Here is a 14,498-nt window from a genome sequence, read left to right as displayed (position 1 = left end):
AGAGAAGAGACATTCCTTTTATTTGAGCAGGTTTTTTTTCAGGTTGATTTCCTCATCCATAGTTGTCCTTATCATTCTGTTTTTCTTTTTTTTTTGTCTGTTGCACCCGCGGGGTTTTTGGAGCAACTGTAAATACTGCACCTGATTCTTTTCTGCACTATAGTTTTGGACTGAATAAACTCACCATCTTTTTTTTTGGTTGTTTTTTGCACGGCGTGCCACGTCTCGAGTGAGCAGCAGAGCTCACTCACCACAGTTGGTGTCAGAAGTGGGATGGCTACTCGCAAGACAGCACCGAAAGGCAGAAAACCTGGACCTAGGCTGCGGTCGCAGGGGAAGGTGACAGCTGTGATGCAGGATGATGAGGACTGTAAGTCGGACGGGATTGCAGAGTCGGTGATTCCCGGTGCCAAACCTGAGGAGGGAATGGTCTCTTTGATGCAACACTTCTTGAACGCACAGCAGCGCAGAGAAGAGCGGTTTCTGCTGGAGCTCCGGGGCCTACGGGAGTCCATTGTGGAGGCAGCTAGGCCGGACTCAGATGGAGAGAGTCCACGTTTGGAGCTGCCAACGCCAGCTGCTTCGAGGGTAGCTAGTCAGCGCAAAGCGGGCTACCACAGAGACTCCCCAGGTGTGCCAGTGCTGAGAGGGCCGCCCCAGCGGATGGAGCCAACGATGCCATCTCTCCAACCTGGCGATGACATCGAGAACTACCTTCGACGGTTTGAGCGCCTAGCCAGGACCTGGAGGTGGCCTGAGGAGGAGTGGAGTTGTCGGCTAGTTCCACTGCTAACAGGACGAGCATTGGAGGCTTACCTGGCGATGGACGAGGAGCAGGCAAAGGTGTACGATGAGCTGAAGAAGGCTTTACTTGAGAAGTACAACATTTCACCTGAGACGTACCGACAGAGGTTCCGGTCAGCCACAGTTCCAGCCGGGGAATCGCCGACGGAGACCTACCACCGCCTGAAGAACCTGTACGAGCGTTGGGTTCGACCGAGGGAACACTCCAAGGAGGAGATTGGTGAGGCCATAATCCTGGAGCAGCTCCTAAGGGTTCTTCCGGTTGAGACACGCACCTGGGTTCGCGAGCATGAGCCAACGGCAGGAGTGGCGGCAGCGAAACTGGCTCAACAGTACCTAAACGCTCATCGCGGGACTCTTCGCACTCAACCACCATCAGGTACTGGGCGCACCCACCCGGGGGTGGAACGGAGAAGTGCGATGCCAGCAGACTCTGCACCAGGCTGGAATCCGCCAGGAGGAAGGCCCAAAGAACTGGTGTGCTTTTACTGTCAGCAGACAGGGCATAAAGCATCTGTGTGTCCAGCGCGCAAAGCTAAACTGTCGGGGTACTGCTATGTCCCAAGAGAAGGGGATGTCGAGCTGCGCAGGGGCCGTGAGAGTCTCTCAGCATGTCATGTGACTGTGAATGGATGCTGCCTACAGGCTTTATTGGACACGGGGAGTGCATTATCAATGGTCAAATCAGGTTTTGGGTCAAATGTAGACTATGTGAATACAGTTGGGGTGCAGTGTGTTCACGGGGATGTGAAGCGGTATCCGCAGGCCGAAGTACTATTAGAAGTACAAGGGCAGACATACCTGCTAATGGTGGCTGTAGTGGCTAGTCTACCGACAGACATGATTTTGGGCCGTGATTTGCCAGTGTTGTGTGACTTATTACAAAGCACCGAGAGGAGCACGGGAAATGTTGACTCTGTGTTACCAGGTCATCTGTCATGTCCGGCCTTTACGCGGGCACAAGCCAGGGCAGGACTTCAACCTCTACCAGACATGGATGAAAGTATGTTGCAGGGTGGAGACAGAGGCCCAAAAAAATCGCGCAGACTGAAACGTCTGGAGAAGTACCTGGGCACACCAACCTCGGAGGTTGCTGCAGAGCACCCGGAGGGTATTGGTTTGCAAGAACCAGAAAATATAGCGGAGCTACAGAAAGGGGATGTGACGTTAAAAGCTATGTTTGAAAAAGCGATGTCTGATCAACCCTCTAACCTGTGTGAAGAAAAATGTGTGGTTAAGAATGACATTTTGTATGTACAAGCTGGGGATAAATCTCGCCTTGTTGTCCCGGCTAGCTGCCGCCCACTCGTCTTACACCTAGCACACTCTGTCCCGTGGGCTGGTCACCTGGGCCAACAGAAAACATTTGCACGTGTTAGCTCTCGGTTTCATTGGCCAACATTGTATGCTGATGTTCGCACCTACTGCAACTCTTGCCCAACCTGTCAGAAGACCAGTGCTGTGCCGCGGCAGCACAGGGCCCCATTGCACCCTCTCCCTGTGCTCTCTGAGCCCTTTAGGCAGATCGCCATGGACATTGTGGGACCGCTGGAGAAAAGCAGTGCGGGACATCGCTACATCCTGGTCATCAGTGATTACGTAACAAGATATCCGGAAGCTTTTCCACTGCGCACAGCAACTTCACCAAACATCGTCCGTGCCCTGGTACAACTTTTCTCCCGAGTGGGAATACCTGAAGAGATCCTGACAGACCAAGGCACCAACTTTACATCGCGGCTGATGGGGCAGTTGTACCGGCAACTGGGCATCACTGCCATCCAGACAACCCCATACCATCCACAGACAGACGGACTAGTAGAAAGGTTCAACCAGACACTGAAAAACATGCTACGGAAATTTGTGGTGGATACTGGAAAAGACTGGGACAAATGGCTGCCTTTTGTCCTCTTCGCTTACCGAGAAGTCCCCCAAGCATCCACCGGGTTCTCACCATTCGAGCTTCTCTATGGTTGGCAGGTACGGGGACCGCTGGATCTGCTGAGGGAAAGCTGGGAAGAGGGTACGACAGCCAAGCCAGAGGAGAGAGGCATCGTGCAATATGTACTGGAGATGAGGGAGCGACTCGAGCAGTACAGAGACCAGGCAAGGGAGAACCTGCAGGCAACACAACGATACCAGAAGCGGTGGTATGATCAGCATGCACGACTACGGCAATACCAACCAGGCCAGAGAGTGCTACTTTTGCTACCTACCTCAACGAGCAAACTTCTGGCAAAATGGCAAGGCCCATATACCGTGGTACGCAAGATGGGGCCAGTAACATACGAGGTCCATCACCCAGACAAGGGAAAGGCAAAGCAGACATATCATGTCAATCTTTTGAAAGAGTGGAAGGAGTCACCGGAGAAGAAACCTGCGTCAGCCATGCTGGTACGGAAGGTGACGGGTGAAGAGGAAGAGGACGGTGTGGAAGGTGCAGAAAGAAAGATGTCTGTGTTGGATTTGAATCACCTAGGCGACATCAAGCGCCAGGAGTTGCAGGGTCTATTAGACCAGTTTCCAGCGTTGCTTCGTCAGAGGCCGGGGCGAACAGCGCTGATCCACCATGCCATCCACCTCACAGATAACACGCCGTCCAGGCAGAGGCCGTATCGGGTACCGGAACGTTTGGTGGCTCCATTGAAGGAAGAAATTAGGATGATGAAGGAGCTGGGAGTGATTGAGCCATCTACAAGCGAGTGGTGCAGCCCAGTGGTGATTGTCCCGAAGAAAGACGGGTCTATCCGTGTCTGCATCGACTTTCGGAAGCTCAACGCCCAATCCCAGTTCGACGCCTACCCGATGCCACGGGTAGATGACCTCTTGGAAAGAGTGGGAAAGGCAAAATTTATAACTACCTTGGACCTCTGCAAGGGCTACTGGCAGGTTCCCTTGGATACAGCATCGAGGCCTTACACAGCTTTCAGGACTCCGGCGGGCCTTTACCAATTCACGGTCCTACCGTTTGGGCTGCACGAGGCCCCAGCCACGTTCCAGAGGCTGATGGACAGGGTCCTACAAGGATGTGAGGAGTGGGCCGCTGCCTATCTGGACGACGTTGTCGTCCACAGTAGCTCATGGGAGGAGCATCTGTCCCACCTGCAACAAGTGCTGCAGAAGATTGCTGAGGCTGGCCTGACCCTAAACATGGGGAAATGCGAATGGGCAAAACAGGAGGCACAATACCTGGGGTACCATCTGGGCAATGGACAGCTACGACCCCAGGTCAATAAGGTGGAATCCATCTGCCAGAGCCCAAGGCCGAAGACCAAGAAGGAGGTGAGGTCATTTCTGGGCCTGGTGGGATGGTACCGGAGGTTCATCCCAGACTTCGCCTCCATAGCAGCACCCCTAACAGATCTGCTGGGTAAGGGGGTACCAAACCCCATTCGGTGGACTGAGAACTGCGAGGCAGCATTTAGGGCCCTGAAGGAGAAGATGTGCTCGAGGCCAGTGTTGCAGAGCCCGGACTTCTCCCAAGGTTTCCTGGTCCAAGTAGACGCGTCAGCGGTGGGTCTAGGAGCCGTGTTGGTCCAGGGGCCCAAGGGAGAAGAAAAACCGATAGCTTACCTCAGTCGCAAGCTATTACAGAGAGAGACCCGCTATTCAGCGGTAGAGAAGGAGTGCCTGGCCATCAAGTGGGCCTTGGAAAGCTTGAGGTACTACCTCTTGGGAAGGACATTCGACCTTGAAACGGACGACAGAGCGTTGACTTGGCTGCATTCCACAAAGGACCACAATGCCAGGGTCATGAGATGGTACCTGTCGTTGCAGCCGTTCAACTTTAAAACTCGGCACAGACCTGGACGCCTGAATGTGGTAGCAGACTACCTGTCAAGGAACCCGACAGGCACTCTGCTAGGAGAGGGGGAAGGTGGTGTGACAAACCGCCAGTTTGTTTCCCACTGAGCAGCCCCGGACTGTGCGCACACACAAACACACACACACGCACCAGCTGATTGGCCGCAGAGAGCGGGTGCACACGCAATCGTGCGGCCATTTGGACATTTCACCACCATTACATCTTGTTACGCCGTTAGACTAACCACATACACTTGTCACTTTTGTTGGTTTTGGTTTCTTGTGTCAGTACTTACGTGTCGGGAGTAGTCGGACTCCCGCGTCGCGCCGGCAAAACCGGACAGCTGGGCAAGCTCACTTTTGACGTCATTGCAGTGTCGCCTCGGCGCGAGGCGCGGGTCCGACAAAACCACTTTTGTTTGTTGTTATTATTTGGTCCTAGTCATTATTTGTAGGGTATTCTTGTGTTATGAATCTGAGAATTATTGTGGGAATATGGGTGATTGATTTATACTTGTTTAAAGGTGAATATTGGGATTATAAATGTTTAGTTTCCAGAACGTTCTGGAGAATGGTTCCACCCAGTTGAAGGGGGCGGGGCCAGGCCTTTAAGAAGAGTGGCCAAACTCCCTTGTGGGGGAGAGTGGACTGGACGGAGAGCGAGTTGGTTGGTGAGAGAGTGTTGACGAAGAGAAGAGACATTCCTTTTATTTGAGCAGGTTTTTTTTTCAGGTTGATTTCCTCATCCATAGTTGTCCTTATCATTCTGTTTTTCTTTTTTTTTTGTCTGTTGCACCCGCAGGGTTTTTGGAGCAACTGTAAATACTGCACCTGATTCTTTTCCGCACTATACTTTTGGACTGAATAAACTCACCATCTGCGAGCAAGCCATCTTTTTTTTGGTTGTTTTTTGCACGGCGTTCCACGTCTCGAGTGAGCAGCAGAGCTCACTCACCACAGAGACATTCCACCAGAGCCAGAGAAAGGGGTTAAAAGGCAGAAGCAACTTGAGGATTGGGGGCTCTTTGCATTACACCTCCGTGGTGTGTGCACTGATCTCCCCAGCTGGTTTTTGGTTTGTTGATGTGCACGATCAACATCCATGCTTTTTATTTGCTTTCCCCATTATTTTTATTTTCTTTATTATTTCATTAATTTGCACAAAAGGACAACTCTCTCATCTGCTTCTTTATGGAAAATTTCCACTGTGTGTGTGTGTGTGTGTGTGTGTGTGTGTGTGTGTGTGTGTGTGTGGTAAATAATTAATGTATTTTTGGTTTTTTTCTTTCCACAAAAACAGGAAAAGTGTGTACACTCACTCACTCACTCACACTCACACACACTCACACACACACACACACACACACACACACACACACACACACACACACACACTCACACACACTCACACACACTCACACACACTCACACACACACACTCACACACACCTGCTAAAGCCAAGGGTAGTTGGTTCAGTTGGTAAATGGTGCAAAAGGCAGAAAGACGTAGAACATGGAACGGAGGCTGTAGTGGTCACATCCTGAAGTCGCTGCAGACTGGACTGGCTCTTTAATAAAAGCTGCAGTCTGTGAGCAAGTCCAAAGCCAAGATCCGCTGCAGGGACGAGGTTTACTGTCAGACAACTGGAGATAAGCCAAGGTTCAGTGTGTAGTGCCTGCCTGTCTCCAGGTACCACATAAGTAAACACTGTCTGTCCTCCTTTTCACGGTTCAGTTCCATCAACTTTTCCAGACCGTCACTTTTGTGCGTGTTAAAGCTCAGTTCCAGTCAGTCCTGTTAGTGTCTCATTGGACTCCAACCTATCGCTCTACTCTCCAAGCGTGAACCGCTCCCAGCAAGAAGCCCAGCACTGGAAAATCTGACTTTTCTGGAAGAAAGAAGGCAACTATGGTTTCTGTTACGCCTAACAAATCTATCTGAGACCCAAAATGACAAAAGACTCTAGAAGATCCTTGATGTCATTGACACTCAGCTTGCACACACAGTATTTCTCAGAGCTGTGAAGCCTTGTCTGCACTGCACAACATTTTCTAGACAACAGACATATTGCTTCAGTTGGTCTAAAAAAAGAGAAAGTGAATCATGAATTTGTAAAAGTGCAAAAAAGCTGTGGGTTTATTGTCATAACTACCTGTGGAAGGCATTCCTGGCACCTCGCCTGTGTGACGCTGTCACCCAAACCGCATCAGTGCACTGTGACCGCATCAGTCATGAAGCCAAAGAGTAAAAAAGATAATTGGAAAATTGTGTTCTCTACATTTGACCCATGCCATCACTGGGAGTAGCAGTGAGCAGCCACGCGTGAGGTGCTCGGAAAGCTACTGGTGACCTTCAGCTTCCCAGCTCTACCCATTGCGCCACCAGGCCACGATCAAGTAACACAATAACCATAAGGAAATGCTGCACAGCTTCAGGTTCACCTTCCTTCAGCGCCACCAGGGTCTCACATGTCTTCATCATTCAGTCGAGTGGGGCTGTGGCGACATTTTAAAGCATACACATCTTAACTACAGTCTCGTCCCAAGGTTCACTCAAAAGGACAAGACAACAGAGCTTTATTTCTTTGCTCCTGTAAAGGCTAAACCTCTCCCTCATGGCACAGCTGTGCTGAATTGCTCCCTCTCTACAGTAACATCACACTCATGTATCAACTACTGACCGAAGCCTCATGCCTCTGTTTGATGTCTCTTCACATCTTGTTCGGGCCGACGAAGCCGTGTTGTGTTTTTCTATTATCTGGAAATTACTTTTCTGATAAATTAGTGTTAGATAAATAAACTGATGACAGCAACAGGCTGTCTTATGCTTAGTGACCTAACATCAGCATTATGCACAGATGTGCAACATACAGAGAATGAGGTGGCAAAGGGCACAAAAAGCTGAGGACAGGAAAAACAGCCAGTTACCAGAAGTGGAATCAGCTCAGTTCTAGGGACTGTGAAAGGTTCATGTGTTGGGATGAGACCAGGCCTGAACCTGGAGTAACAGAGGACTGCACAGCTGGTGGTGGGATACGGCTGGTTCTGCCTGGAACAGGTTAAAGACAAATCCTGTCTCCTGGAGAGGCTGCAGTAAAACCTTAGTAGCAGCTTCGTCCAGTTGTGTTGTTCCAGCAGTACTGGGAGGAGAGTGGATGACGTGGAGGAACATACAGGTGTCACAGGATGTGTGTGTGTGTGTGTGTGTGTGTGTGTGTGTGTGTGTGTGTGTGTGTGTGTGTGTGTGTGTGTGTGTGTGTGTGCGCGCGCGAACGTGCGCATCTTTCACTTCCTTAAAAACCTGTGAATTTACAACTGGAAACGTCATGTCACGTGAGACCGTTGACGTCACCGCTTGTTGCATGTTTTTCTTGTGCTGCCACCAATTTAAAATTTAAAGCAACAAACAAGACACGTTAAGACGTTAAACAACAAGCAGAAGCACCTTAAATGTCTCTCTTTAGTTCTAGAGCTTTTTGACAGCGCACCTGAGAGAATGTGGAGAAATGTGAGACACACCACCAACACCGTCTGCAACTATTTTACACACCGACTCCTGAAATTCTTCAAGTGCGTTCAGTGGCTTCGTTCAGGCTTAAGCTAGGCAGCAGAAAGCAACTCCGCGCGTTTCAGCTCTGGTTCATTGGAACAATGTTCCAACACTAAAACACAGAATAAGCCACTTCACAGTGTTTCACAGTAACAACTTTCAGCAGGACCGAGATTTAAAGCTTTAAAACGACTTCAGAGTCGCTGCTTTGAACATGTGGCTACACGAAGTTCAGCGGGTCCAGTCCAGTCACCACCCAGCGACTCGGGGCGTTCGCGTTCTGTGCTGGCGTTTGACAAGTTGACTTGTGTTTTGATTTTAAAGGTAAGTTACCTGTTAGAAGAACGGCTGGCAGCAGGAAGCAGTAGAAGAACCAGACGACAACCTGAAGATCCATGTCCAACACTTCACGTCAGAAAGGCTGCTTCTTTAACCTAAGGCCTTTCATTAGCCTGATCGATCAAACGTGACAAAGGTATGAACGCGCCACGGTCCGTCTGATGAGTGGAAACAGAACCAGCTCCACAGCAAACATGGTCGCAGCGCTCAGAGAAAGGTTCTGTTGCACGGCTTCCTTCAGGGGGGCCCGAGCGGAGTGACAGTGCTGGAGGTGGAAAATGTGAATCACAAGGAATCCGCCTGGAGGGCTGTGGCCGAAGCTCCGCTTCTCCCGCCTGCCAACAGTCACCGCTACTTTACCGCCTTAGAGCCACCGAGGGCAGCGCCACTATGCTTCTCGTTTACCGTCTATTATGTCTAATGTGGAAAGGTGAATCAATAACATTTGTTTGACTTTCTCAACAACTCTGCCCACCGAGTACAAACTGGCGCCACCTAGCGTGCAAACGCAGCATCGACATCGGTTGGCTCTTGACGTTTTCCTTCAGAGAGACACATTTTTTATGCAGCTTTATTAGAGACTTAAGGATGTGCAAGGCATGAAAACATGAAGTAATTTGTTTTTTGGAAAAAAGTATTTGACAAATGTCTAAATGTAATTTCTAGGGGGGGCACATATATTTCTCTAACTACTTGTATTTTTGAATTTGTAAGGTCTTAAATCTTAAACGTGATTTCTCTTCATGTCACACAAAACTGAATAAATTGAAGCAACAGTAGCAACCTGAGATGCTCTAAATAGGACTCTACCCCCAACTAGATTTAGAAAGTGGGAAAACTAGGTGGACTAGGTGGTACAAATAAAAATACCTAACTATGAGTTGTGTGTATTATTCATGAAGCAATGAAATCATGTACTATTAATATAAAAAACAAACAAACATGGCAGGCAGTTCTTTGAAGTATTTGATTGTCCTTTCAGATTTATTGAGACCTCTCAAGGAGCCTTGATTACAAAGCTGTGAACCATTTTCCAAATCACATCATCAACCTTCTTAAAGGACAACTTCAGCAATTTTCAATGGGGGCTGACAAAAACGATCTCGGGTATTGTTTAAGAATGAAAGGACACTCAGATTACTCCATTTTTCTGTGCAGAGAAAATATAATTTATTTCTCTGCAAAAAGCCTCAGAAACAGGCCAGATGCCTTTTTGCCTTGGGCTAACAGACTACAACTAGTGTTATAAATGATAATTTCTCTGCATACAATATATGGAGCAACCTGAGTGTCCCTTCATTCTTAAATACTACCCGAGATCGTTTTGGTCAACCCCAATTGAAAATCTGTGAAGTTTTCTTTTAAGAGAAAGCTGCATAAAGAGGGAACCATAAGCTTCTCATTGTATTGATAAGTGTGTGATTTGAAGACATCTGATGTTAATTTAATTCTATTTCACATATTTGCACAGTCAGGGGAAAAATAAGGGTGTATACAATGTGTGCATTTGCTCGTTAGAATAAAAGAATAAAGGCTTTTTGTGTTAATGAGAAGGATTTTTCTTTGATACTGGTAGAAATCAAACTAAATGTCAGATTGACTGGAGATGCTGTGAGAGGTGATGATGGTCAAAAATGGTTTAATTTTCATTTAAACCTACACAAACTCAACCCAATCAAATTAAACCCAATCTGACTACTACTGTACTTCCTATGATTTTATGTGAACTAAGCAACAGTACAGAGGCAGAATTGTTGAATAAACCGAAAACTACAGTAATGTCATAGATGATTTGATCTAATGACCATCACGTTTCTTTAGGTTACACTGTTCCAAATGTCTCATTGTAGAGCGATTTAAGTAATCCAATCACTAATTGTTCTGTTGTGTTTGAGGGGAGTAGAATTTCACTTTATATAATAAAACTAACTAATTAAAAATGAGTAAATCAAAGGTATTATCACAATAAGTAGAGGACATTTTACTTTTGTTGTCTGTAATACAGGAATTAAATAGGTGTTAACATTTTAAATGGTCGTGACTGTAACCATTGCCCCATTCATCAAACGGGACAATCCCTCCTTTATTTCCTAAGCCATGGCCGGAAGAGGCGTGGCTTTTGTATTTTCCCGCGAACTTCTTCTTGTCTTCCTGTGATTCGGCGATTTCCGGAGAGGTGTTGTTCGTGGACGCTATTTATGTCTTTACCCAGTTCCGTTCTTTGTAGGTTCATGTAATTTTTTTTCGTGTCTCCTTCGTGTTCAGCAGCAGCATGTCTCAGGCTCGAGTCACAGATTTCTTTGCCCAGAGAAAGAAAGGCATCGCCGAGGCAGCGAAGCAGCGCCACCGCGTCCCTGGAGCCACGACGAGGTCCAGGCTCTCCCAAAACAAAGACGCTTTGCTCGGTTCGTCCGTTCATGAAGAGTTCGTGCGAGTTATCGACGAGGCAGCGGGGCTGAACCATGGACAAGCTAGATGCGATGCCGCAGAGGAAGCCTCGTCCAGCCCCCGGACGCCCAAGCGGACCTCGGCCAACGCAGAGTTCGACCTCGGGGCGTCCGCGTTTTCAGCCACCGCCGAACACAGCACAGCCAAGAAGAGTCGGCAGGGGGAGGCCGCGAGGGACGCCCCGGAGAAAGTGACCCGCAGGACGGCCAGGAAGAAGCTGGTTCTTCAAGGCGCATCGGAGGTAAACATTGTTGTACCGATGTTGTTATGGTGGCGCCTTTAGTCCTATATACAGTACCAGTGTGACTCTACGGTTAGAGCAACGTGTTGTGTCTTGGTCTAGGATGCGGCTCCATCACCTCCGGTGTGTGGGCAGGACTTTGAGAACCAGGATCGAGTCACCAGCAAGAACAGCGGAGGTCAGGCCGACAAGGTAAGGCTGTGTTTGACTGAATTGCAGCCTCAAGCGTTACTGCGGTGTATTGATTTGATTTGCATTTGCAAAGGTCATTGAGCGAGTGTGACTGTGCTTTGTCCAGGTTAACTGCGGCTGCAGCTGGGATGTTTCTCTGCTTTTTTGCGTGTTGGTTGTTGCTGTTGAATAAATTAAGAATTACCTAAAAGGTAAAAATGGTAATCTAGAGCTATATAGTGAATCAAAAATAGTAATTAACATTTTCCCCAACAACACCTACAGGCGTATTGGTAGGGGAGAACAGGACAGTAACCCAAGGAGGTAATAGTGTGTGTGTTTAAATTAAAAGCACTAGTGACAGGGAAAAATGAACTGAAGAGTGATCGGATGCCAAGTTGTTGCTGTGTGCGTGTGTACAAATTTAGATAGATATTTTTGTTTTTTCCTTCAGTCTCTGCCTAAAGACGACATTGCAGCCCTCAAGTCTCGCCTTCAATGGATCAAGAAACATACAGGGGAGATTACAAGCTCTGCTTCACCTTCCACTGCTGCCTCCTCTCAAGCATCTAAAGAACTTACCACCTCTGTCCCCAAAGCCCCCTTGCCTCACACCCATGATGCTAGGGCTGTTAAGTGGGCTTTGGCAAAAGCTAAAGACCTGGCAGCTAAAGCACAGAAGAGGTACAAGGAGAGAGAAGCTGAGGAGAGCAGGCCGAGTGAGACACAAGCCCAGGACAGGTGAGCAGCTGCTTGTGTCTGAAATTAGCCTATTCATTGGAAAGTGGAAGCCAACGCCTGTGTCTGTCTGGTTTGTGTCCTTCAGTGCTGAGCTGCCAGCGTACCAGCGTTACCACACCCTTGCCCAGTCCACTCCGCCAGGCCTCTCCTTGCCTTACCATTATATGGTGCTGGCTGAGATGTTTAGGAGCATGGACACGGTGGTCGCTATGTTGTACAACCGCAGTGAGATAGCGACTTTCTCCAAAGTCAAACAAGGGGTTCAGGACATGATGCACAAGTAAGAGAAGGCTGGTTTATTATTTGGCAGCTGTCAGCTGGTAAAAGCTGATGTTTGCCTCTTGTTCGTTCTTCAACCCCTCCTTCAGGCGCTTTGGGGAAGACCACATGGGTCAGATTCAAACAGTGTTTCCTGAGGCCTACACATTCAGACAGGAGAAGAGCATTCCGACCTTCAACGGCAGCTTTAAGAAGGGCAGCTACCAGCTCACTGTGGAGCCTGATATAGTCTCAGGTCAGAGTCCACTGTGGTCACAGATGCTAAAATAGGACAACAGCATTTTTATGGTTTTGACCTTTTTCGTGTGTCTTTGTTCCTATGTTGTCTTCAGAACAGAGCACGGCGCGCCCTGTCCTTTCAGCTTCTCTTCTTCTTAAACGAAGACGCATCTTCCATCAGAACCTTGTATCTCATGTTAAATTCCACCATAAGGTCGGTGCCTCTTCCATGGAAAGGTTTGAGCAGACGTGGACCAGATATTATCACTTTGTGCCACAAAGGCTTTAACCAGTTTTTCCAACTTGTCGTCCAGGTTTTCCTGTCCTCTCTGGTTCCCCCAGTGTCTGTTTCCGATGATAAACTGACTCGATGGCACCCTCGCTTCAATGTGGACTCAGTGCCAGCCATACAGACTAGCCCCCTGCCACAGCCTCCACATACTGAAAAACTGGCCACAGCACAGGAGGTGTTGGACAAAGCCCGTTCACGTATCACACCTAAGGTACCGGGGCAGAGTTATTGTCTTTAAGCTGTAAATGTACAATGCACTTGGGTGCCCATATGTTACAAGTGTTACTCATCCTGTCTTTAGATGGAGGATGCTCTGGTTTCCCTGGCTCTGAAGACAGACAGTAAACCGGCATCACCTCCACAGAACTCGGCGCCGTCTGCTGGCCTGGCACCTCAGGTCCCTTCTACCCTGAAAGGAGTGTCCCAGTCTCTGCTGGAAAGAGTATGTGTGGACATCAGAGGATTGTTGTTCATATGTTCAGCCTATACACCACCAGAAATCCTTCTAGTGGTTATTTCTATATTTCTTATTTATCCATCCATATCAATCCCTCCCGTTTTATATTCTTGCAGGTTCGAGTGAAGGAGGCCCAAAAGCTTCAGGTAGCAATGACTCGAAACTCTGCCCAGGAGGAGCGTCTTCTGATGATGTCACGGCTCGGTGAACTGGCGAGGATCCTCCGTAATGTGTTTGTTGCAGAAAAGAAACCTGCTTTAATCATGGAAGTAGCCTGTAACAGGATGGTGGCCAGCTATAAGTCTGCTCTCAGCACAGGTTGGTTCCAACAACAGGCCCACTGTCATTCAAAAGAGAACGGTTTTCTCATTTGCTTTCCTCCTCTTGTGTAAACAGGTGAAATGGAGAAACACATCTTTCTGCTGGCTGAGGTAGCTTCTGAATGGCTGACCATCCACCCAATCAGGAAGGACTTCTACCTGAAGCTCAACAAGAATATGGAGCTCACTGGCATTCTGGACAAGTTGAGCAGAAGACTCCAGGAGGAGGAGAGCTTGTGAGACCACTGTCACTGACTGCCTTCCCAGGTCCTTGTGATATGAACTGCCTGTTTCTTTTGAGTTCATTGATTTGCTGCTCTTTGCCGCTGTGCTGACCAAACCCATCTTTTTTTTTTCCTTCATAAGTATGTGAATTTGGTGGGCACATGTCTGCTTCCAGTCTTTTAAAATACTTGTTTTCTACAGTGTAGAACTGCTGTTTATATTTTAAAGGTTAGATAAGAACAATTACACTTATCCTTTTTTTCAGTTCAGTTTATTATTTACTGTTTGTAAAACCAAAGCAGCCAATGCTTTAGAAATTGCTTTTGTAACAACTGAGAAAAGAAAATAAACTATATCACCAGTGTATTTCTGGTGCTTGTAGTAATTTTTAGGTAGTGTTTAAAGAATGTTTCCAAAGAATTAGGCTTACTCCTCTACTAACTAACATCTGATGTGTACCAACACATTACACCTTAATTACAGCAGATGCAAGAGAAAACGTCAGAGTCACTGACTAAATTTTGGTTACAGTGACTTTAATGACATAAGTAGATCTGCAGTCTTGGATTTCACTTCTTCTGAGAGTTTGAGGCTTTGCCACTAGGAACTCC

At 47.9% G+C, this 14,498-nt stretch overlaps 2 protein-coding genes across 5 annotated transcripts in view; one reads left to right on the top strand and one right to left on the bottom strand.

Annotated features, from left to right (window-relative positions):
* Positions 1-9,014, bottom strand: part of piezo1 (piezo-type mechanosensitive ion channel component 1) — a 78,171-nt gene extending 69,157 nt beyond the window's left edge. For 3 of the 4 annotated variants that reach the window (XM_029174957.3, XM_055502378.1, XM_029174959.3), the window contains exon 1: positions 8,489-9,014. In XM_029174957.3, coding sequence (XP_029030790.1) covers positions 8,489-8,552 — 64 coding nt within the window. In that variant the 5' untranslated portion in view covers positions 8,553-9,014. The remainder of the gene's footprint in view (positions 1-8,488) is intronic. The other variant, XM_029174958.3, reaches the window with a different exon arrangement.
* Positions 9,015-10,131: 1,117 nt separating this feature from the next.
* On the top strand, positions 10,132-14,253 carry cdt1 (chromatin licensing and DNA replication factor 1). Its single transcript, XM_029174961.3, has 10 exons — positions 10,132-11,183; positions 11,286-11,375; positions 11,809-12,095; positions 12,181-12,375; positions 12,464-12,609; positions 12,707-12,807; positions 12,908-13,096; positions 13,187-13,327; positions 13,459-13,660; positions 13,739-14,253. Exons 1-10 carry the CDS (start codon positions 10,767-10,769, stop codon positions 13,900-13,902), a joined length of 1,932 nt encoding a protein of 643 aa, XP_029030794.1. The 5' UTR covers positions 10,132-10,766; the 3' UTR covers positions 13,903-14,253.
* The last annotated feature ends 245 nt before the right edge of the window (positions 14,254-14,498 follow it).

The sequence above is a fragment of the Betta splendens genome, chromosome 15 (assembly GCF_900634795.4).
Source record: "Betta splendens chromosome 15, fBetSpl5.4, whole genome shotgun sequence".
Taxonomy (NCBI): domain Eukaryota; kingdom Metazoa; phylum Chordata; class Actinopteri; order Anabantiformes; family Osphronemidae; genus Betta; species Betta splendens.
This window is presented reverse-complemented; position numbering and strand designations above follow the sequence as displayed.